Source organism: Talpa occidentalis, unplaced genomic scaffold, assembly GCF_014898055.3.
Source record: "Talpa occidentalis isolate TD23 unplaced genomic scaffold, MPIMG_talOcc4v2.1 talOcc4.5, whole genome shotgun sequence".
NCBI classification, from domain to species: Eukaryota; Metazoa; Chordata; class Mammalia; order Eulipotyphla; family Talpidae; genus Talpa; species Talpa occidentalis.
Window position 1 is genome coordinate 6,172,086 of NW_023604861.1, and position 24,123 is coordinate 6,196,208.

The 24,123-nt window shown below is 42.2% G+C and overlaps 1 protein-coding gene and 1 long non-coding RNA gene across 4 annotated transcripts in view; one reads left to right on the forward strand and one right to left on the reverse strand.

Annotated features, from left to right (window-relative positions):
- The window catches only part of ITGBL1 (integrin subunit beta like 1), a 148,541-nt gene extending 135,733 nt beyond the window's left edge, over window positions 1-12,808 (reverse strand). The window contains exons 1-2 of the mRNA XM_037528728.2: window positions 12,488-12,808; window positions 10,925-11,142 (exon numbers count right to left, since the gene is read on the reverse strand). Coding sequence (XP_037384625.1) covers window positions 10,925-11,142; window positions 12,488-12,585 — 316 coding nt within the window. The 5' untranslated portion in view covers window positions 12,586-12,808. The remainder of the gene's footprint in view (window positions 1-10,924; window positions 11,143-12,487) is intronic.
- Window positions 1-18,425, forward strand: part of LOC119259756 (uncharacterized) — a 34,477-nt gene extending 16,052 nt beyond the window's left edge. For 2 of the 3 annotated variants that reach the window (XR_008554399.1, XR_005128545.2), the window contains 2 exons: window positions 1,586-1,731; window positions 15,258-15,346. This is a non-coding gene — a long non-coding RNA (uncharacterized LOC119259756). Of the gene's footprint in view, window positions 1-1,585; window positions 1,732-15,257; window positions 15,347-17,993 lie in introns of those variants that run through there. The other variant, XR_008554400.1, reaches the window with a different exon arrangement.
- Window positions 18,426-24,123: the final 5,698 nt, after the last annotated feature.

Consider the following 24,123-nt stretch of genomic DNA (forward strand, 5'->3'; position numbering starts at 1 on the left):
GGATGTCTCATGTAATGTTGCCCTTCTAGAAAAGAAACTTCTTTCTAGGCCATTGATTGCTATTCACCTGCAAATGCTGCCAAACACAACTCCTACTGTTCTTTAAATGCATGCTAGCTCTTCTTGCTAGGCTGACTGGTTGATGCCACCATGTAGAGTACAGAGACTATTATGATTTTTGAGACCTGACACCCAGTGGGTAATGAATTTCAAGATGCACATAAATAGTATTTTATTGTACTTTAATAGACCATGTGCAGATAAATTGGGATTAAATAAATGCCAAGTCTACTTTATAGAATATTAATACCTGTATTACAGCACAGTGCAGGTCTTTGGGCACTCACTAACTGACTTATGAAAGTGATAGTGCTTAAAATTCTCCAAGATAGTAGAACTTTGAAGGTAAGCTGAGGGTCTTAGGAGTTAGCAGTAGGAGTGAAAAATCTTGCCAGCCCTTCTCACTGGATTCAGCTCCTGTTGCTTTCTGAGGGTTCCAGTTTCCAGTTACCAATACCCTGTCCTCCTCCACACATCTTGGGGATGTTTAAAAAAATGGTTATTGGCCTCCCCGGTGGTGCAGCGGGTTGAACGCAGTGCTGTGAAGCTACCCACAGCCTCTGCAGTGGGGGTTCAATTCCCTGCTGGCCAGGGAGATTCCCACATGGTGCGGCAGACCTCTCCTGTCTCACCCGCTGCTCCCCTCAACAGTGTATTTCGGTCATCTGCCTATTCTGCTCCCCGCTCTGTCTCTGGTGAATCCTCACCCTCCGCGCCTCTGGCCTGTACCCCAGCTCTTGTATAAAAATAAAGAAATCTTTTAAAAAAGTGGTTATTGAATTTAACTTAACCGAGACTCAGTGACCTGTGCAAGTTCACACAGTAAGTAACAATCATGGAGCTAGAACAAGCAGATTGTTTTGGCTTTTAATTCTAACTCCCAAGCATTGTCTACCTCTACATTTCCATCCTACACAAACCAACTCACATAGCTTTCCCAAAGGAAAGATTACCACATTGAATAAAGACGGCATTAATAACATGCCAGTGCACTGCTACTCACAAATCCTAAAATTCTATACTTGGTGTAACAGCAGGAGTATCTGAAATACAGGAGGAGAATTTCAGGAATCCCAGTCAAATTGATGCATGACCTATTTAGGATGTTTCCAGAAGCGTTCCTATCATGAGCTAGAGATTGACCCTGGTCTCTCCTGGCCATAAAGTAAACCCTCATGATAACCCAATCCAAACAATTCAGTTTTTTAGAGTCACCCTTTCTCCCTCACTCTGCATTTCTACTGATTCACAAGGCTTAGTCTTCAAAAAGGTAATATATATATATATATATATATATATATATATATATATTTAGTACATATATACATATATACTAAAATCTGCAATGTTATAAGTTTCTGGTTTTCCTATTATGACTACTTCAACTTTATGAGAGTAAAAGATAGGTTCTAATGCGACTCACTCATAGTAGTCAAGATATGTAATACACAAAGCACAACCTGTTCCTGTCCAAGAATGTAACGCACACACATGCAGTCCTAACTATCCTCTTTCGCTTTTACAGACAAAGAAAACCAAAGATCCTGGAAGAGTTTCTCTCATTGCTGACTCCAAAGATTTCTTATTTGGATAATAGCTGGATAAACACAATCACTCTATGAATTCCAGCTACAGCTGAGAAAAATACTCCTTGGCGGTAGGACAAATCATGTTAGTTCTGATGATTTCTGTTACCTATGCTTCTTTTGATGCTAAATGAGTAAGGGTCCTTCTGCCTGTATTGCAACTTTTATGTTTACTATCTCCAGACTAAGATAGAAACGAGAGTCAAAATCAGCTTTTCTAGGAAAAATCAACAAACAATATACTTTTAAATGTAAAAATGACCTCCCTGAAAATTACATTCTCATTTCAACACTCCAAATTCATGAAAATATTTTCCCTAAATATGGTGGTTTCAGGACAACTTTAATATGCTTCATGAGAAGTCTGGTATTAATTACAACTCAGGTCACTTTGCATAATAGTTGGAGAAAAGTAATGCTGACTATCTCTTAAAAGTTATATAAGAATTGAATGAATTCACATGTGTGAAAATACCTGCCAGCAAAGCATACTAGAGTACAAGTAGATAGTTTCCCATTATTCTCTGGTATTTCTGATGCAGCATTAATTTTAAGGGTCCACTCCATCCACTCAGATAACTGAGAGAAATTTATTCTGTACAGACCTAACCAAATATTCTCTTTCTTAAAACAAATAATTTTCATGTCAAGGCTGCTCTTGGCAGGTTCTAACTAAAAGCATTGACCAAGAAAGTGTAAAAAAAAAATGTAGTCAGTAACTTGTCTTTTATACATTTTAGAGAAGAAAAGGCCTTAAATGCCTAAGCCATTTTGTTTACCAAAATAATTGGTTTTGCGTGACTATTTTGCACAGCAGAAAATGATAACTTTGGAAGAACAGTCGTGACCAATTAGGAAAGACATTTGCCACGTCTTGAATTTTTGACTTTGACTCCTTATTTTTCCCCGATGACTAAATCATAAATTAACAGTTACTGCCTTGCCAAAAGAGAAGTTTGTAAGCCACACCAAAACTCAGTGACCTCTTTACTTCCCATGGAAATAACCAGCTAAAACAAGAAAGTGGAGAGGCCAAGTATTCATTTGGAGTCACTTGACTTTGGAGCTGGTCACAGCGTCCAGCAAGGACGAAAAGGCTCTTGTCCTATGACATGTTAGGTTTGGGGGAGCAGGGTCACATCTGCGGGCACGCTTATAAAGGTCCTCTTTTTCTTTTCCCTTTATAAAGCCGCTATTCTTTTATCCAGTCTTAAGTAAGATGATTTAGAGTAGACAGAAGAATGAGTTCTATTATAAAATATCATTTCTTATTTGCTAGGAAATGTGATCCTTGAAAAGACAAAGCGTGCTTTCCAAAGAAAATGAGATTTGCAACCCTCTCCAGCTCTCTGTCTTTATCAGTTTAAGACTTAATGGGAAATAGCTTGAGAATTGGCCCATGTAGGGCCCTGAAAATGCTCTTGGAATCCTCCCTGGTTCTTTCAGCCCAGGAATTCCACACTTTTTCCCTTTCTCAGATGTGATTCTTGACCTCGAATCCCAGATGATGCTTGGAATCTAACTTTTCCTATTGGTAAAGGCTTTATTTAGATCTCTCAGTTCTATCTGATATGAAGTTTTTCCTTTGCCAAGATCAGCAACACATGACGAGACACATTACTGAAGCTTGTTTAAATTGGTGACTCCCCCAGGGTGTCTGGAACCTGCTTGCTCTGGGAAAGGTGTATCCACACAGGAGAACCAGGGAGTTAGAACACTGTGCATGCATGTGTGGGAGTGTGTGTGTATCCTTTAAAGTTGGAGTCGGAGAATACTGGTCTTTCCTCCTATTTTAAAAAAAACTTATCCTCCAAAAAACCCTGAAATTAGACACCATCAGAATGTTCACTAATAAGCAAATAGTTTAATAAAGTGATATATTCATGCTAAGACTGAGAAATGGGCATGCATTCTAGGGGGAACCAGATTCTTCCAGGCCAATTAATTTTTAAAACCACAGTTTAGATTTGATAATCATAGTATCAATATCTATTAGTGAAGTGAATGAAAAAAGGGATTGAATTTTTTTTAGATTTATTTTATTTATTTATGCACACAAGAACTGGGATCTAGACCAGAGGTATAAGGGGATAAGACAGAAACAGAGACAGAGTGGAGAGCAGAACAGGCAGATCTACCGAGATACACTGCTGAGAAGATCAGCAGGCGAGACAGGAGAGGTCTGCTGGGCCATGTGGGTCAGCTACCTGGCTGGGGATTGAACTTGTGCAGCAGTGTCTGCCAAGCTTCATAGTGCTGAGACTTAACTAACTCCTTGTGCCACCAGGAAGGCCCCACATACTTTACAAAAGCCTGTGTACCAGAGACATACTGATGAACACATAATAAGTTAGGGATGGTAAACTCTTTTATCCACTCAATAGTACTTACAGAATCTCTACCATATGCCAATTACTCCTCTAAGTTCCTGAACTCCATACCTTCCTTTTGAAATGTCAGAAAAATAGGTATACAAAATATAGCTGGGTAGCTCCAGACTTAGGGGGAAATTTTTGTAATTTGCCAAAATCACAAGGTAGGTAGATGTAAAAGTGATACTAGGAACTATTTCCTCTATCTACTAATCTAGCCATCTGCCAATGAATGCAAACTGTTTATTAATTACGTTAGAGGATCTTGAATTCAGAAAGATAGCTCGTTTGTCTCATTACTTTATTCCCTCTTATTCTATATGCCGAAGGATGGCTAGAAATTTCAGAAGAGCTTAGCAAAGAATAAAAAATTCGTAATGGTAGAATTTATTGTCATATGCAAAACAAAAGAAGACATTATTGCAGTGAGGATATAAAATATTATCATTCATTTTCTAAAATCGTCTTTCAGAGGCTGGGTATAAGAAAGTTCTGAGTGATTTTTGTGCTCCAGCAACATGCAGATTCCAGGCATTTCCAAATTCTTCATAAAATATGTATAGCATAAAAATAGGTTAATGGCAAGTTTAGAACTATTGTTATTCATAAAAATATTCTTTCCTCTTTTCTGCCTTTGAACAAAGTTTAATATTACAATAAAAGGACTACTTTACCAAATATTAATTGTAATTCAAATGTGACTTCAATAACCTATAACATTTAATTGACTAAACCGTGACAAAGAAAATCAAATTAGCATTCAACCCAGTAATTTTTTACTTTCTTCATGGTATTTCTTGTCTCTTATTAAAGAGACAGTCACAGAAGAATTCCCCAATAAAATATTGATTTACACAGGTTTACACAGGTGATAATGATGCCAGGATGCCTTTTAAATCACACACATTAGCATGACAGAGTTGAAAGTAGAACAGACTCCTGTCTACAGATAGCTGCCTCCCAGGAAGGGAGTAGAGGGATGTTCCCTCTGCATGCAACATTTAGATGCAACACATACATATATAAAAACACATATTTATAAGTGTGCACATATTTGTAAGCTCACATATATATAATAGAAACCCAAACATCCATCTTTGAATACATTTACATATTCACAAACGTGCCTAAAATTAAGGTCGTAGATATGCATTCATGCATATAGTAATACATATATATGTAGATAGATAGATAGACAGATCTAGATCCCCTTAACATCTGAGGACATCAACACTTGGGACAAAAGCCAAGACTTGAAAATAGCATGGATGAACAACAGACTAAATGACAGAAACAATAGCTAAACTCCTTGCCAAAAATGAGCAAATTTTGGGAATGAAATACAAGTGAGGAATAATTACAAGAAAATCAAATTCAAAAGAGGGGGTGGTGAATGAAGCACCCAACAGAATAGTTGGGGGGTTCAAGAGCTAGAATGATTACGTTGATATTCCTGTGAGTAAACAACTTCACCATTCAGCATCTTCATTAAACACTCAAAACTCGGTGGTTTGGATTTTAGTTTGTATTATGTTGCTTTGAGCATTTTTGTAACATGTGGGTTCTGGTATCAGTCCACTTGAGATCAATTCTTTGGAGGAGATAAAGGAACAGCCTGGAAATAGAAGCATCTTAGTGGACATAAGAGCCGGAAGCCTAAGTGCACTGAGTAAACCCTGCAAATCTGCACAATCTTGAGGTTTCCCATAAAGAAAAATAAAAATTCCAGAGACAAGGACTAACCACACTGCATTGAGGATAAGTTTCTGGAACTTTCCATTAGATTGAGTATCATGGTGTAAATCAGGGTGAAGACTGCAGGAAAAGAACACAAAAGTCATGCCCCTGAGGAACCCAGGATCAGAACCGCAGATATCATAGTGAAGGGGGCAGCCAGGGCTGAAAGCTCATTCAACCTGATGTGACAGAGAAGGCGTGCTGTCTGAGGGAAGATAGTCCCCTCGCCTAAAGCCAACAATCGAAGGAGCAAATGTGAAACAGAGAAACTTGTCGCCAGAGGAAGATACAACAGAAGGAAATAGCTTTTGGTGAATAAGTAGAACCAAATATCAAACTAGAGTACAAGGACATCTGACATTAGTAAGCATAATAATTCCAATGCAGATGTGTTATAATAATGTATTATAGTTATAATAAATAATAATGTGTTATAGTTATAATAATATAATTATATTATTATTATCCCCATTTGATGTGGTTATTGTCCCTATCACAAATGGCAAAGTGGAACTTTCAAGCATTTGGGAAACTTAGACAGTTGGAAATTGCTGGTCTGTGAGTCACTCTTCATAATTTAGACCAAAAACCTGGTGTTCCTTGTCTGCAATCATATGGGAAGGACTGGGACAAGGGAAATTAGATCCGCTAGATGATCTCAGAAGAGAAAAAGGGCACTCTGTCCTTACATCCTGGATGGCATGCGAGTGGATTGGCACATCTCTCCTTTACCGTCCACACAGCGTCCTGCTTTATAGGAAAGTGGTCATGGTCGCAGGAATAAGGGCCCCAAGATACCCACTTCCTGGAGCCTGTAAATATGTTGGTACTTGCATGCTATTACATAGAAAAAGGCACTTTGTCCCTGTGATTGAAATTATGGATGTTGAACTGGCAAGATTACACTGCATCAGCTGCTTGGATCCAGTCTAACACGTGAGTCCTGAAAAGTGGAGCACTTCTCCCAGCCTGCAGTGAGAAAGGGAGGTCAGCATGAGAACCTCAGAGAGGTGGCATCATGCAAAGGACCTGAGCTGTACAAAGGGCCTGGGGGTACATGCAAAAGCCAGAGGAACCTTCAGCAGAAAAAGGAGACCCCAGCTGATAGCCAGGAAGGGACCGGGGACCTCCATCCTACAACTGAATTAAATTAACTTTTCTCAACATTGAATGACCATGAAATGGATTCTGTCTGAGAATCTCCAGAAACAAGCAGAGTTGGCCAACACCTGGGAGACTCCGGTGGGGCTTCTGATAAACAACACCACAGAAAACACATCTATGTTGTTTAAGTCCACAAGGACTGAGGCAACTTGTGATGGTGGCAGCAGAAAACAAACACAAGAGCAGGAGGTGGCACTCAGGAAAATATCTCATCTTCTATAGTTCCTGGGACAGGAATTCTCCAGACAAAGGACCACTGATGGCCCACCTTGGCCCTATCATGGGGAGGCCAAGGGAAGATTTAACTACCTCTGTCTGAGGCCCAGGATGCTAAGCAGCTTTTGAGACATGGGATATCGGCTTTAGCATCATGTCTCAAAATATAGTGAAGACATTTGAGAGCCCGATGGAGAAGGTTGATATTTTGCAAATTTAAAACTTGTAAGACAAGTTTGTTCCCATATGTCCCCTTCTCTTTCTGGGGAAATTTTATTTAAAAAAAATAACTACTGGACTTGTCACATTTATACTATTTGAACTAAACACCATATATATATATATATGACCTTCTAGGTTATCAGGGTGTAGGGATGACCAAGCCCAAGGTCAAGGTGTTTTGGATAGGACAGCAGAGCTACATGTAAAGGGCTACAACTGAGAGATAATGAATATGTCTGCAGTTTCTTGATGGGTGAAGACCTTTAACTTTTATGTGTCACTTGGGGTACGACAAGATGCATTTATCCAAAAGGAATAAACTTGAGAAGGGAGAGAATAAAGACCCCAAAGATGTGCACCCCCTTACTCCTGGAACCTGTAAATATGGTGGTCTTTACATGGTCTTACAGGGAAAAGGAGATTTGGCATGAAGAAGATGCACTCGTGGCATTGAGGGAGTTATCCAGGGATGCCTTGAAATGTTAACTGAAAGTTTGTTTTTGTAGAACTAAACACTTCCCTGTTCTCAATGACATATTTCACCAAAATTAGCTTACTCCTTATTAAAACATCACAGGCACAGAAACAATCCCTGAAACAGGTCTTTGTGCTAAAGAAGTTCAAGGAATGTTCATGTACCATAAATATGTGTACCTGGAAAGAAATAGACCATTTGTGACAGTGTAAACGCAATCACTTTCCACCAGCTCAAATTTAAGTGTTTTTTATGATTCACAATATAAGAATCCCAATGGACTTCACGTTTAAAGGCCTTGGTGTATCTAATGCAGCTGCTCTGAGGCCAATCAAAATAGCTATCCTTACTCAACCTTGTGAGCTCTGGATCAATTATGCTCCCAGACTACATTGAAAAAACTAAATTGTTTTCACTGCATCAAATGCCTAACACATGCAAAGCCAGCTATCTATCTATCTATCTATCTTTCTATCATCTTTCTTTCATCTATCATCTATCCATCCATCTGTCCTCTACCCTAGTTCATCTTTTGCACCATTGCAATATTGTGCCATATACATATTCCCATATTAATACATATTGAGCTCTTATTTTATTTTTTAAAATTTTATTTATGCATATAAGAATTAGGGTACAGGCCAGAGTTGCAGGGGGTGAGAGGATTCACCAGACAGTGTGGGGAACAGAACAGGCAAATCTACTGAAACACACTGCTGAGCTAAGGGGAGCAGCAGGCAAGTCAGGAGAGGTCTGCTGTGCCATGTGGGTCATCTCCCTGGCCGGGGATCAAACTCATGCTGCAGCGGCTGCAGACAGCTTCATAGGCTGCATCTCAACCCCTTGCACTAGCAGGGAAGCCCTCGAGCTCCTATTTTATGCAAAACACTATTCTGTTTTACATAAGGTGGGTACTGTCATTTATTCCCTCTTTACAGATAAAGAAACCCAGTCTCAGGAAGTAACTATGCAATTCCCATAGCTGTTAATTTACAGGGTTGGGGTTGGAATCATGGAGAATTTCCCCCAGAACCCACAGTCTTAATCACTTTGTGATGCACCACCAGAGCAGGGTTTGGCCTTGTTCACTGAGGAAGGGTTCTCTGAAAGCTGCTCTATTTCTGGAAGGAATGTGCAGAGCCTTATCATAAGAGCGGAAGACCCAGGGGCATATAAAATCCTAAGAGACAACCTGCTGTTTCTATCTCATGCTATGACAATATAATGTATAATAGATAGCTATATAATGTCATACAATCCTACTGTCTTAGCCATGGAACTACTTTGTGATGATGGAATTGATGAACTAAATTTGCTGAGTGTCCTGAGGAAGGACATCCTCACGTCCTTTGGCCTGGCAAACAGTCAATGTGTTCACAAGGGCAGATTCTGCACCAGAACCTGCCATGTAAGCCTGGATGACGTGGGTCAGAAAGAGGTGAATGGAAAGCAAACAGTTATTTCATTCAGCCTTGAATAAAGGCCAGCGTTTGGTCTTTCCAAGAACGCTCACAGCACAAACAGAACCCTGCCTCACTCAATGCCCGCAATTTGCAATTTGTGTCAGGAAGGAAGGAGTTCAGTGACTAAGATGTGACCAATGAACAATAGATCACTTTGCATGGGAGAAAACAACAGCGCTGGCCTCCTTAGAATGCCCTCAGGAGGGAGGGATGCGTCCCACTAGTTTCACTGGTTCAAGGCTCCATCTCACATCTTACCTTCCAATAAAAGAACAATTCAAAATGCCCTGGAAAAAAATGTGCTCAGAACTCAAGATAGTGAAGAGTCTTGCCAGAGGCAATAAAAACCAGAGAGGCCGGGTAACAGCTGAATTTGGAATGAAACAGTAGACGCCACTGAGCTTTCATTCCAAAGGGCCACCCTCATAACCCCGCAGTTCGGGGCCTGATGAAGTTAAAATAGCAAGTTGTGGCCTTCGGTATTTTTAAAGGGTTGAACACAGCCTGGAGTCACACATAGGACTGTTTTTCCCACTGCCCAACAGCCTGCATCTTCACTATTCTCACTCCCAGGGCCCAGCACCAAGAATAAACACTTCCCCATAAACTCACCCCACCTCTCGAAGGGAGGCCTTGGTCTCTTATTCTTTGGGACATTGTGGGTAAAATAAGTTGTGATGTTTCTTACCAAATTGCCAAAGGCTGGTCTGATGCATTGTGTTGGCCTTTTGCTAATGCGGGTATCATTCATCACCACCTAATTGGGGCTCTTGGCCTTCAGTAAATTTCATGTCTTTGTGAAGCTAGCGGTGTTCCAGGGAAAAAATACCTTGACCCTCTCCAACAGCACAAGGCTGATTCTTCCTTGAAAATGTGCAGGGAATATGGATTTATTTTTCCTCCGCCTTTACAAAATACCAAGTTTCACTGCAGCTGAGAAATTCAAGCAGCTAAAACCATACAAAGACGCCAGCATCTATGTTTTTCCCTTGTTCCCTTCTCCGACATGCGCTCCTGTCCGTGAACCCTGCCTGAAGCCTCAGAGGGCAACTCGGGGTTCAAACACACAACATGCCCGTGGGATGCAGGAGTCATGGAGAGTTTCCCCCAGAACCCACAGTCTGAATCACTCCGTGATGCACCCCCGGAGCAGGGTTTGGTCTTGTTCACGGAGGAAGGGGTCTCTGGAAGCAGCTCTATTTCTGGAAGGAATGTGCAGAGCCTTGTCCTAGGAGACCCCGGGGCATATAAAATCCTAAGAGGCAACCTGCTGTTTTAGCTCAAGCTGCCCTGTGATATTCGCAGCAATAAAATGCAGCCTTATGCTCTGCAAATCTTGTGCCCAGCATTTTTGATAGGGGTGGCAAGGAAATGATTCCCTTGGGAGCAAGGTGAGCGATGCGTTTGCAGTAAGGAGCTAGAACAGGGGCAAGTGAGATGAATGATTAAGTGCATCTTGCAATTAGGATTTGGCCCAGAGGGCGGAGGAAATGAATGCAAGACACGATTCCAGAAGCAGCAACCACAAGGGAAGCAGCGGTGACTTGCTCCACGCCATGGGGCGCGGCCAGGGGCGCGGGCGGGGTGGTGGGGTGTGGGCGGCGCCCCCCCCCCCCCCCCCCCGCTTACCTGCACAGACGCTGCCGTCGTAGGTCTCGCACACCCACGGCTGGCACTCGCACAGCGGCCCGAGGTACATGCCCGGCTGGCGCACGTGGCAAATGCACACCCCGCAGTCGCACCGGCCGCGGCCGTGGCACAGCGCGGCCCCCGGAGGCTGCCCGGGCGCCCGGCAGCGGCGCTCGGACTCCGCCCGCGACAGCCGGCACCCCTCGCCTGGGCCGCTCCTGCAGGGGCGACAAGCACCCAGGGCCGGGTCAAGCACCTCTGCAGCTCTGGACCCACGTTCCGCCCATCCCACCCCGGAGGCAGGCGGAACACCTGCTGGGTTGGAAGCCTGAGGCCCCACCTTTCTCTGGGAGTCAAGAGCCCCCCACCTTCCACCCAAGGACTGTGTTTCCCTAGCAAGCAGGTGGCACCCTCGGGACGGTCCCTGAGAAATGACCCTGACCCAGGACATCTAGGCGGTGACCTGCACACCTGGGAATAGGAGCATCTTTCAGGGTGATGGAGGTGATTCTGCTCGGTCCTTTTGGGGGTGTCACTGAGTCTTAAGATTCACAAATACTGGATACAAATTTTTTACATTTGTATTATATACAAATATAAGATCACCAATATTAGGGGAAATTCATCCAACAGATGACACCTGGTGGACTTCTATGGTCTCTTTAAAAATCGCCCTGCACCTGCTCCCAGGAGCTGTGTTACCCAGTTGTTGGGTATCAGGTGCTATTTCCATGCATCATGCCCAGCAGATTGGTTGTGTTGCTCAAAAACTCTATTTTCACTAATCTCTAACGTCTAGAATTAACATTTCAGCGAATTACATAGTAAAACCTCCTCCTAAGATTATGGAAAATTCACTTTCTCTAGGTAATTCTGTGACTATTTACTTTCCTGTGATTTTTGTATTCTGATGCAGAACTGTGGCAGCTTTCTGGTGAATTATATTTGTAGTATTACATAGAAATCTCTTTATCTCTAATAACCTTTTTGGTCTTGAAGTCCTTTTTTAAAAAATAAAGTTATCCAGCTTAAAAAGTAAAAATGAAAGGCCTGTTGCTGACACCCGGGGGCAGTTATTTTATGAAAAGGAAGAGGTGGCTGTGTAGAAGGAACTGGCCATTTCATGACAAGGCAGGACAGGATGCTCTGGGAAGCTGAACTCGGCAGTGCTTATGAACCCCACTTTTGGAAAGTTTAACTGCTGCCTTATGCCTCAAGGTGGCTCAAAGTCCCAGAGCCCTGAAATAAGCCTGCACCCCAGTTCCTAGGGCAGCAGAGGCCCAGACCCACACAGGACTGACATTGGCTCCTGCAGGGCTCCTCCTGATTGGCACTGGCGAGGGAAGAAATCATGGATTTATGCGGTGGTTGTATTTCTCTAAGAAAGAGGCAACAGGGCAGAGGTGAAGCCTCTCACGGGGCAGACACAAGGAAGGCATAGAAACAGGTTGAAAACAGCTTATCCTGAGGTCCTAACTGCTCTGGGCTCCTCGGGCGCGTCCTGCCAGCTGAGCCCTGCTGAGCAGGGCCGCTGGGTCTCAAAGAATAACAAACCCAACTCACCTCAGAGACGGCGAGAAGCTCTGAGGCACAGCTGACAGCTCTGTGAGGAGAAGGGAGGACGCGAGCAGCAAGAAGTTCCCGACGCCTGTGGGCTGCATGCTGAGCTCCCTCGGGGGCGGGGGGCAGCTGCAGCCGCGAGTGGGGCTCGCAGGAGGTGGAGGCTGCAGGAGGGCGAGGTGCCACCAGCAGATGGCCGGGCAGACGGACCCACCGACACCAGGCGGGCAGGTCCCAGGTTCTCCACGGAGTTGCAAGTGCTTGACGAGCCGCCTGCAAGGATTTGGGCAGCGGCACCGCTCTGGGCGGGGTGCTGGTGCCAAACCCCTCAAGTGGCGAGTCTAAGCAGCAAAGTAATTAGAAACAGTTGTACAAGCAGATGGTTTGTTTTGACATAAGAAAAATGTCCTGTTCACGGATTTGAGAAAATCCTTGCTTGCTTCCAGTATGGGCCCCGGAAATGTTTGTCAAGGAGGTATTTGGGCTGGTAGGAAAGGGACAGATAAAATCAGCCCCAGGTGGGAAGGAGGGGGGTCGGGAGGCTGGTGAACCCCTGGGGAGGGAATGAGCCACGCAGGCTTTTCAGGAAGATGCTCTGGGGTGTGCGCTGAGAGCGGCCAGCAAAACTGACAGACAGCTGTGTTTTGGGCGCTTTACCCTTTATTTTACAGGATGAGCCTTTTGGTTCTGAAGTCTTTAAAACGTGGCATGCTCTCGTTGGTTTAGACCAGTAGTTTATCAACCACATTTTGTCTGGACTTGGGCAGTTCACAGGACAGTCGTCCCCAGTTCACCCGACTCCACCCCGAAGAATCAATCACGTGGGGAAAAGTCCTTTTAGAGCATCAGTTGCACTGAAGCCCAATCAACAGCTCTTATGAAGCACCTACTCTGTGCTAGTCACTTGGGATCTTTTCTCTCTAATTGTGATAATCATCCCATGCTCACTTATTCATTTTGCAAACATGGGTGCGGCATCTGTCCAGGACCAGGCTCTGTGCAGGATAGTGAGGACACAGCAGGGAATTAGGGAGACGTGATTCCTGCTGTCAAAATCCAATGAGCAGGTGAATTTTACTCGAAACCAGAACACAAATATAAAAAGCCAAGGGTGGAAAGAGCAGTAGAAAGGGAACCGGTGGCTTCAGATGAGCTGCCGCACCCGATGGGCTCAAGACGGCTGCCCCAGAGCTGAGGGCTGGAGGGTGAGTTGGGTGGGAATGGATGGGGGTGGGGGCTGTGGGGTGAGTCCTTTTTCAAATTGTACAGACCAAGAAACTGAAGGCAAAGAGTGTCCCCTTGTCAAAGGGGTTGACTTGCTCAAATGCACACAGGGAGTGGACGTGAGACCAGCTGGAATCTGTGGGACCCCAAAGCCCCACGCTGTCCCCTGCCTTGTGTGAGCGTCTGAGAACAGGCACTGTGGGGGAAGAAGGTGTTCTCCCTCGACTCCAGGAAGGGTGCTTTGCTGTTGATGGGTCCTCAGGAAATACAACCATCCAGGTTGTAATTAGGGAAAAATCAGGAAAAAAACAAAAACGGGAAGCTAGAATAGGATGGCATTTCTCCCTGTCACTCATCAACAGGGGCCACTCCCAGTATTTACCCACTGGGGTGAGAAGGCCAGTGAAGGTTCTCTGAGCCGAGACCATCCTTTTTGTCTCCATCTGGAGCAGGAGCGGCTCTGCCTGGACGCAAGCTGTGGTGCACACATGTCAGCTGGGGGTTGTCCACGCTAGAGGTGGGACATGGGACAGACCCCAGGAAGGCAGACTGGGCAAAGTGTGGCCAGGCCAGGGGGTGGTCAGGGTATTGAGCTCAGGAGTCCGGGGACCCAGAGTTTGACTGAGAAGGAGCAATGCAGGCTCTGGATTGGCAGGTTCTCCCAATCACAAGACCCTCTCCTGAAAGGGGAGGAGCTGACGGGAGACAGGGAGTCCATAAACCAGTCGTTCTTGGAGTGTGGGCCACTGCCCTGCCCTGAAGGCCCACCTGGGAGCTTGTTTCCAATGCGAGTTCTCTGTCCACAGCCAGATGCACTGAATCACGGGGTGCATTTTGACAATAGCCTGAGAAATCTATTTGCACATGGTAATTTGAGAAGTCTTGCAAAGTGCAGGGCTCAGGGTTGGGGTCACAGGGGCCTGGAGCTTTCACTGGCTCCCAGTTCAACTTCCGGCTTTGCATGCCTACCTCGCCATGGTAACACTGAGGACTCAGGAATGGGCTCTCCTGTCAGTTCTCAACTCCTTGGTGACTCAGAGGAGGTGGGACTAATAGAAAGAATGCATCCATTCCAAACTCTGGCTAGGAATTTGCAATGAAAACAAGGGCCTTTAAATAAATGATCACGTGTTCTTTACCTGTTGCATATTTTCTGTGAGGGGAAAAAAGAATCCTGTGAAATGTGGACCTGATGTGTGAACATCTCTTTCATGATGTGAAACAGTTGGTATCTTCACACAGCAGGGTGCAGTGAGGAATGCTACCGGGTGCGTGTGCAGCTGTGAGGCAGAGAGAGCATATGCCAGGAGACAGAGTGTTTATAAGTGCTCAGTTCATTTTATTGCTCTGACTCAAAGTAATATTCCCAGGAAGTTGAAATAGTTATAGTGTGGCTGACTTGGTGACTCAGTAGAAAGTCTTAGATTCACAGCAATTCTGTCAAAACAAAAGGAATAACTTAAAATGACCTCCTTTTAGTAAACTTTGATTTTTTTTTCCTACCAAAGTACTAATAGCTTTGAAAAACCTACTTTCTCCCTTCTTCCAGTTTGCAAATGCCTCGAGGACCTACTTGTAAGCAGATCTGGCATGGGATCTAACTGCAGCAAGGAATCCCAGGTGACAACATCTCAGGGGTATGGGGTTTATCCATTCATTTGGATAATGAATCCATTCATTTTATCCATCTGTTTATCCATTCATTTATTTATTGTCCGGCTGTTACAGGGCAGCCCCATATTGAACGGGGTGCCTGGCTGTGGGTCCTCACCCGCGTGCTTGAAAGGGACTTATGAATACTCCACTACAGGCACACACAAAAGGTTCATAAAAGGTTTATTTAACAGGGAAAAGGAAATAAGGAAAATGGACAACTCAGGGAGAAAATAGGGAAATAAAGTCTTTAATGCGTCCTACCCGATCCGCCGACCTGGAAACCCAAAGGCACTCTCGGAGCTGGCCGGACTCTGCTAGCTGGCGGGGAGCCAAAATGGGGGGATCCCTCCAAAGCCCACGTGTCTGGCTTTATACCAACCTGGCTGCTTAACCCCACCCTCAGGTCCCAGCCACCTTCCCTTTGGTGGTGATAGGATGTGGAGTTCCCAGTGTCTTTGGCTTTGGCCTGGGGTGGGGGTGGAGTCCACAAAGCCTGTATGGAATGAGCTTTAGGACTTCCTTTTCCCCCTAACACCTTCTCTTTGCCTCCCTCCCTCCTTCCTCTCTTAGCTCAGTCTAAAACTGCTCCCCTGACAAAGCCCCTTTTATTTTATTTTATTTTATTTTATTTTATTCTATTTTATTTTATTTTATTGGCAGCCCTTGTTCAGGATCTAACATAACATTTTTTCTATCTATTTACCTGTTTGTGTATAATCTACCACTCCCATCTGGAAATCATCTCTCATGACAAGAGGACCTTGTCTCTGCTGTACTCTGTTGTACCTGCAGTAGTTGGCAGAGTTGCTAGAGACTGAATGAGTGAATGACCTTTTACAGTCTGATGCACCTTGATTAAATTCAACAATTTGAGCTAACAGAGAGTATTTTAAAAAATTGGCAGACTGTCAGGGGATTAACTTAAGCAACTAAAATATAAAAGTTAGGAAGAAAATTATATTTGTCATGAAAAATGTGAAGAAAGCTAATCTTGATTTCAGATCATCAGCAGTCTTCACTCAATTTTCATAAATGGCACATTAATACACTAATTGGTCAATCGCTTAAAGTCAAGTTTAAACTAGAAAAAAGTCTCACTTTTAATCAAAACCCACTTGTATAATATTTTCAACTAAAAGGAATCTTCCAGGTTTTCAAATAGCCAAAATTACACCAAAGCTTTCAGGAAGGCTAAATATTCCCAGGCAGCAATAAAAATAAGCTTAAATTTCCAAGAAAAAGAACTTTTCATCTGGGCCAGAGCTGTGGAATAAAAGGTGTTTAGTTAACATCTTTTGCAGATGTTGGTGCAGATCCAGGCAGCTTTTTCCTCCCACGTAGTAAAAACACCTGGAACTGTTAAGAGCTTCTGGGATAAGAAATAATCTTTCACTCTTCTGCGTATTTTCCCAGTTCTAGTTGATTCTGAAGGGAAATTTTTTGGGGAAAATTCTAAATGTATTTTCATTGACTTCAGGTACAGAGATTTATCACTTCAATATTGTTTTATCCCAATGAATAGACTCTTAATTCTTACAGTGATGCTCAGCTGTTAATCAATTAATAACAATGGGGGCCTGGAATCTGGAGCAAACAGAGGAGAGAACACTGACTATTTGTTCAGAGGCGGGTTTGAGGCTGGCTCTGTCATGGGATGGCTGCGTGACCTTGGCTGGGTTCTTTAACCTGCTGAAATTTCAGTTTCCAAATGTCATGGTGGAAGGGGACATGGGTTCTTTCCAAGTCTGCATTTCTGTGTTTTCTTTGTATATTTGTCCAAAGTCTTCTGGTCATAAAGGGGGATACACACACATGTTTACATATATATACATATATATGAAGGGGGGAAATACAGGTGTGTGTGTGTGTGTGTATACATATATTCCACTATGTATTATATACGGTGGAAGCTAGTACTTTGGGGAGGGTGGAAACTAGTATTTATCCTGGTAATGGTCATTCAGATAGACCTAGTCTGTGTACCAAAGTTTCCAGGAGTTAAAATATATTTAACTCGTGTATTTTTCTTTGCCTTCTTTCCCACTACACTGGCTGGTCTATGGCGAAACTGGAGGCTTCCAGCATTCTCCCCACTGGAGTGCCACTCGGGGTTTTTTCTGCAGTGAACACCATACACTGCTCCATTTAAAACTCTTGTTTACACTATCATTTCCATTATTTTCACTCTTATATTTACACTTGTAGACTCCACCCTATATAATCAGGAAAAAATAGAGAGACTGTATAGGCAGAGAGCAGTGCTTGGCAGGTGAGAGGGAGGGGTGCCAGTGTCAGGAGCCTCCCTTAAGCATTGGTCTGAGACACCTATAAGCAGCAGGGAAATAACAAGGACAGTGCAGGTGCCTTTGTCAGTGCTGAGCATTTCCCACAATGACATACAAGATAAAAAACTGAAATGATAGGTAGAAAAGACATCTCATGGACATTGATATCCTTTGTTTGCCTAGGCAACTTGTAAACATTGTCTTCTTGTGATGAGAATTATCAGCCAAACTTTTTATTTTCATAAACAATGAAGCAATTCAATCATATAGAACACTTGCGATAAGCCTGATAATCTGTCAATAAATTATTATGAATGATGGGACATCAATTAAAATGCTTTTAGGAAAAGGAAGAGGGACTAATGAAGCAAATAACCAAAAAGAAGAGCTGAGTAGCTGAGTAGCTGAGTGAGGCCTGGAATGACACAGCAGATTTTGAGGAGCCAGCAGCTCACCATCTTGTCTGTGAATAATGCTGTGGATTCACACTTTCCCTTCACCTCTGCTTTCTTCTTGAGCCCAGCAACACCATAAATTACACTTGACTTTCAAGTTCTAGTTGAAATAGTCACACAATTTGTTTCTTCAGCTCATCCTTCCCCTAAGTCATTGCTTTGGCATTGTGGAGTCAAATGAAGCCTCACAAAGGATTGAAAACATGAAGATTTTTGTAGTGCTGTGGTGCATTGAAATGGTTTTTAATACAATGAGAGAATCTATGCCTCAATTTATAATTTTTATGTTTTTAATTCACGCTCTTCCTGGGACTATTTGAAATTGATTAGACATAACTGTGGATGGAGCAAAAGCATCAACTTTTTCCAATTAACAGTAAGACTAAAATAAAGAACTAAATTATTTACCTTGTATATTTTTACCTTGTGTTAGTACTTCCAAAAAATTATTGTGAGGACTGAAATTCCTAAGCGCTTTAAGAGTGGTGAGGTAATAATTCACGTAAGGTCCTTTCCCTGTCATTGAGAATCTATGATGTCAGTCACTTTGCTTGTTATAGTTCATCAAATATCAGATGCCAATTATGGTAAAATTCGCCACATTATTTCTGTACCATTAAGACAGTAAAAAGTGACCAATGAAGTAATGACGTGTGTTCTCTTCAGATGTTTTCCTTTATACTTATTTGGAAGAGATTTTTTAGGCTTGTTCAAGAGTATATTCATTTTTATCCTACCTCCCTATTCTATAAATAAAAGGGAAAATGTGAATGAAATAAACTGGTTGATATATCCCTAAAACTTCTTTGCAAAATCCCACTATTCCTTATTCGATTTAGAATTGTGTGATTTTTTTAAAATGTTCTCTCATCCTCTGTGCCAGTAAGTGTTAGTGATGCAGTTTTGCCTACAATAATTTATGAAAGAAGACATGTCCCTTTGGTTTTGAGTTATTAGCACCAAAGGTAAATTTTGATTCCAACCTCTAGAATTTTGCTAAACTCATCTGATATTTTGCTAAACTCACCATATGTCCATAATTTGTATTTTTTATATAACGTCATGAACATTTACAGTTAGACCTTCATGAAAGATTTTTTCACTAATGTTCTTATCTAGGAAATACGCTAATATTTTTCATATAATTTTTTTTTTATCATCATGCCTCAGTGTAGACTGAATCCACTGGCCTCTGAAGGCTTTTTCCAGTCTTACAATGTGAGACTATTTTGAAGACTAATGAGCACATACTTATTCAACTTCCTCCTCTATTTTATTTTCACACTAAAATAGGAAGCTTCGGCTCCCTGGTGGTTTAGTAATTAGACATTACCATGGTTGTTTTGAGATTGATTTCTGGTCAGGGAATGGAAATTTTTCAGTTCCTAATATAAAAATATGTGACTGTCTCATTAAAAATACCTATTGCATCAAAGAGAAAAATTATTCATACCAAGCATCAAATGTTGAACAATTGAATTTGTGAGTTAATTGGTATTTAGTTAATTCATTAAACAAACATTGATTGAGCAACTTACAGATGAGGCAAAATAGGGACACAAAGTTTTATACTATTATGTACCCCCTTTCAGGGCCTTAAAATTTAAATAAGAGCGTATGTTGTTATAAATAATTTCCACAAAAGACAATATGGAAACAGAATAGGCCCAATTTAACCACTGGAACATTTTCTAAAGCTATGATTAATACCTGAAATCTTTCAATCAAGATTAAAAGGAGGGTTGAGAGTGAATGACATAGTAGTGAAAAATCTAGACGGTTATTTCTAATGTTTTCAAATGCTTCTGGCATTAAAGACAAACAAAAAAGACTGGAAAAATACACCTTTTTTTTTTTCCCCCACACTATCATTCCTTATATTCCTTTGACACTTACACCCTCCTGACTTCCACTTAACCTCGGAAACATGAGGTTTCTTTGTTGAATCATCCTCTGTGTAAATGTTCACTATTTATCCTTGTCATTCTGACTTGATTTACTCAGCATAATTCCTGGAACTCCTTCCACTGGGAAATAACAATGTAGGGTAAAGTATCAGGTATAGTCACCATAATTCAGTAGCGCTTCCCCCTGCTACTTGGCTGTGAATGTTGGAAAATTATGTTGGAAAGAAAGCCAACACTTTCAATATTTAAAGGCAGCATTAAGAACGTGCGAAGCACAAGCACTTCCCCTGATCTCCCAGCAAGCACTGCTCTGTGTGTATGTGGGTGCATTTCAGTGTGTTAGGCGAGAGAAGAGCAAAGGCTGATTTCCTGATTTTCAAGTTCTGTCATGAAGAGCCCAGAGTTCCTCGAAACAGCTGTAACTTATGGGAAGTGCCCCTAAGAAAACTGAAAATTTAAAACGTTTTCTGAGGTCTCTAAACTGACTTCCTTTCCCTGAATATAAACACTGTTTCAGGAGCTCACTGGGTATAACACCCTACCTGATAATGACTAATCATTTGTCCAGAAGATTTTACTATGAGAAAAAAATGGCTTCATATCTTTTTTTGGTCCAAATGTAAAGTAGCTGGTTATTGTGGCAGGTGTACTGGGCAGGGGGAGAGGGAGGAGAAAAACACCTTTTTTTCTTAGTGTCTTTGCTTTAATTATATGTTTGTGATTTTTAATGGAAACCAGAACTTACGATAACACCCAAGGTCATTTGATTGAATCATTCACAGCATGAAGAGATGGCAGGAGAAATGTTAATCTGAACAGATGCAGGGAAAGTCATTTTAAAAATAAAAATTTACTCAAGATTAAAATATGAAAACTCTTATTAAACTAGGAAGTAAAATACTCTTATCTAAAAAAGTTATCAACCAAAACCCTATTTCACAAATTATGCATGTGGTTCATGGTGGTCAGTGCAGTGCCAGGAATCAAATTTGCTAGCATGTAACTGAGGGGTACCCAGGGACCTCAAACTTTTAAGGGATACACCCTTTAAAAGGGCCCCAGCCATCCATATGGATGGATGCATAGGAAGCCTACTCTCAGTGTGAAAGATTGTTAATAGAATTAGTGTTCAGAGAGAGAGAGAGACACAGGATTTCCAAATATTAAAATATAAAAATTCCAAATTTTATCCATTTCCTAATGGACAAGTGCTCAGCCAAACAACCTTGGCCCAAAGAGAGGCCACTGAGGCCCAGAAACTTGCCACAGGTCTAAGCTATCCTATGGCAGAGGACCACAGGAAAGGGTAGGCATGTCCCAGACAGATCCCAGAAAGCTAGACAAAAGGAAAGACTCAAAATTCACAATAAGCCACACAATACAATGTGAGATCACAATGAAAACCGCCACTGTCTCTGCCAAGACCAGTGAGTCGCAGCCTCCTCATGTGACTCTCACCCACGTCTCTTCCAAGTGTCTCTACATGTCTCTCCTCTGTGTCTCCTCTAAGAATCTCTTCATATGCATCACCCCCCTGTATATATATCTACCTCCTTCCTTCTGTAAGATATTGAAGGACTAAACATAGCAAGACAGCAGCCATTTTAAGGAAGACGACCATTTTGAAGAGCACAGCTGAGCCCAAGTTTCGTTTCAGGGTAAAATCACAAGTTCCCCAAGGCAAGGATAAACAAAACTTAAAGGTTGCCAAAGAAAGGTACACAATCAGATTGAACTTGGTCTCTGTTGTGAAAGGTCCCCTTTTTCTGATATGAAAGGTCCCCTTTTTCTGCTGTAAACAGAGTATAAAAAACAGCTTGTCACCCTTAAAGGGGTCCTTCTCTCAACCGGATGAGACTGCTGTGTCAGTACACCAGGGAGAGTTGGACCCTAGCTTAAGCTAGCAATAAAGCCTTTTTGCTTTTGCATCTCTGGCTCTGTGTAGTTTTTGGGAACCCCGGACGGAGTTGAGGTGCCAACTCCTAACACTTCCCACCTGCCAACAACCCCCCACACTCACACCCCAATTCAGCAAGTCTGGTACATAGTATGCTGGGATTGTAATTATTTTAATGAAAGTAACAGTGCATTATAACATAAAATTGCATATACCACATTAAGTTCATAAAAGATCCAATTCTTTTTTTTTTTACCTTCACAATGGTTTATTTTTCCATTATGTCTCCAAAAATAGGGGAAAAAGAGAAAGATGAGGGAAAAAAAGAGGAGAAGAAGAAAAGAAAACAAGGTTCTAATTCTATCACCAAACAAATGACCCTTTCACCCAGTTTACCCAATCCTCTTCCCTGCTGGTCTTGTAGTCTAAAATTTTATTTTTGTTTTATTTAGTTCATCCATTTGTTTCTCTATATACCACATGTAAGTGAAATCATACAGCATTTGCCTTTCTCTGATTTATTTCACTAAGCACACATCCCTCTGTAAGTCTTCCGTGACATTGCAAAGAGCACATCTCAGTTGATAATCTGTGCTCATGACCTCTCATTCTGTCACCCACTCTGGACCCCCCTCTCCACTGGCCAGCACTTTGGGGTGGCTTGCCTTGCACAGTGCACCACCCCATCAACTTTGAGGGGTCTGCATTCTGGGTTCTAAGATATTTTATACAATAAATGGAATCTTTGAGGCTATTTTCAAAGATTTACTTCTATCTGGCAGAAGCTTTTATTATTAAAGAGCCAAACAGTGTTCACTGTACTACATGACTCTCTGGAAACATAGCCTCGCTGTTCAGAAGTCCACTAGCTCCTTTGGGCATTTGGTTCAAATGCTTCTCAATGCAATGACAGCTGTTTGCCCCCAGCAGTGTTTAACTGGTATTATATTTATTCCTAATTTCTCAGGTTTTCCTTTTTTAAAATTCTAAAAGTTAGCTTCCTCAGAAAATATAATCCTAAAGTAAAAGAAAATGGTGAGCTAGGGATTTTTTTTTTTCCCCCGGTGGGTCTACAAACTATGCATAGTGTGAGGATCATACATCCTTCCACGCCATAGGGTTTTTCCGACCCAGTTTGTCCCCTGGAATTTCTCCCATATCATTAGACAGTTTATTTCACCATAAGGGAAATCAAATGCATTTCATCTCCCCATATACTTCTGCCAGGTTCAAGAGTTATAGCTTTTATCTGAGGTTTAATTCATCTTTCCTCCTTTTATTTGAGGCATATGCTAAACTTATCTCCTATCTATGGCTGATTTGAATGCAAATAGGAACTACTTGAAACATCAAATGGCCATTTGACAACATTGCAAAGGCTCAAATTTGACTCAGCAGATGGTTTTTTACCACTTAGTTGCACTCACAGGTTTTTAGTGCTTCAGATAACACAGCTACAACATAAGGGCAAAGGTCCCCTGCGAATCAGAACTGGTCTGGGGTCCCCACAGTGATGGTGGTGGCGGGACAGGTGGAGCATGAAGAGAGTGGGCAAGTCTACTCTCCTGTGTCAGGAAAGGGATTCTTGTAACTTGGTGCCAACTACAGAGCTATGCTGCTTAAGGGATATCTGTTTTATTAACAGATTCTCCATAGTTGCATGTTCCATTCCAGAGATACTTAATCAGAGTCTCCAAGGAAATGTTTAAGCTCACCCAAGTGATTCTAATTATTGGGAAATTTTTGGAAATATTTTCTAAAGAAAAGTTAAGACAAAAATTATATTCTAATATCTTGCAACATTTAAATGGCGAATGACTAATTTGTGGGTATTTAGTCAGTGGATCCGTGAAAAGAAAAGGATACTCCAAGTCCCCAATATCACACTTCCAGCTGGAAGTTCTCGGAAACAAACCATATGAAACCTGCCCTTGTTAGTGGGCAGAATGAAGGGCACCCTGGCACCCCCAAACCTACCTGCTCTAAATGGGTTCTGCCATCTGCAACATAAAGACAAACATAATCTTAGTGCATAAGACCTTCAATAGAAAAGCACTTTGATACAACTAGTGTGCAATAGAGAAAGAATATAGTTAATATAGATTCCAGTTAAACACCCAGAGTTACCCATTCCCTTGTAGGCAAATGCCCAGCCAAACACGGCTGGCCCAAAGCAGAGCTGCTATGGTTCAGAAGCTTACCCCAAGGCACCTTC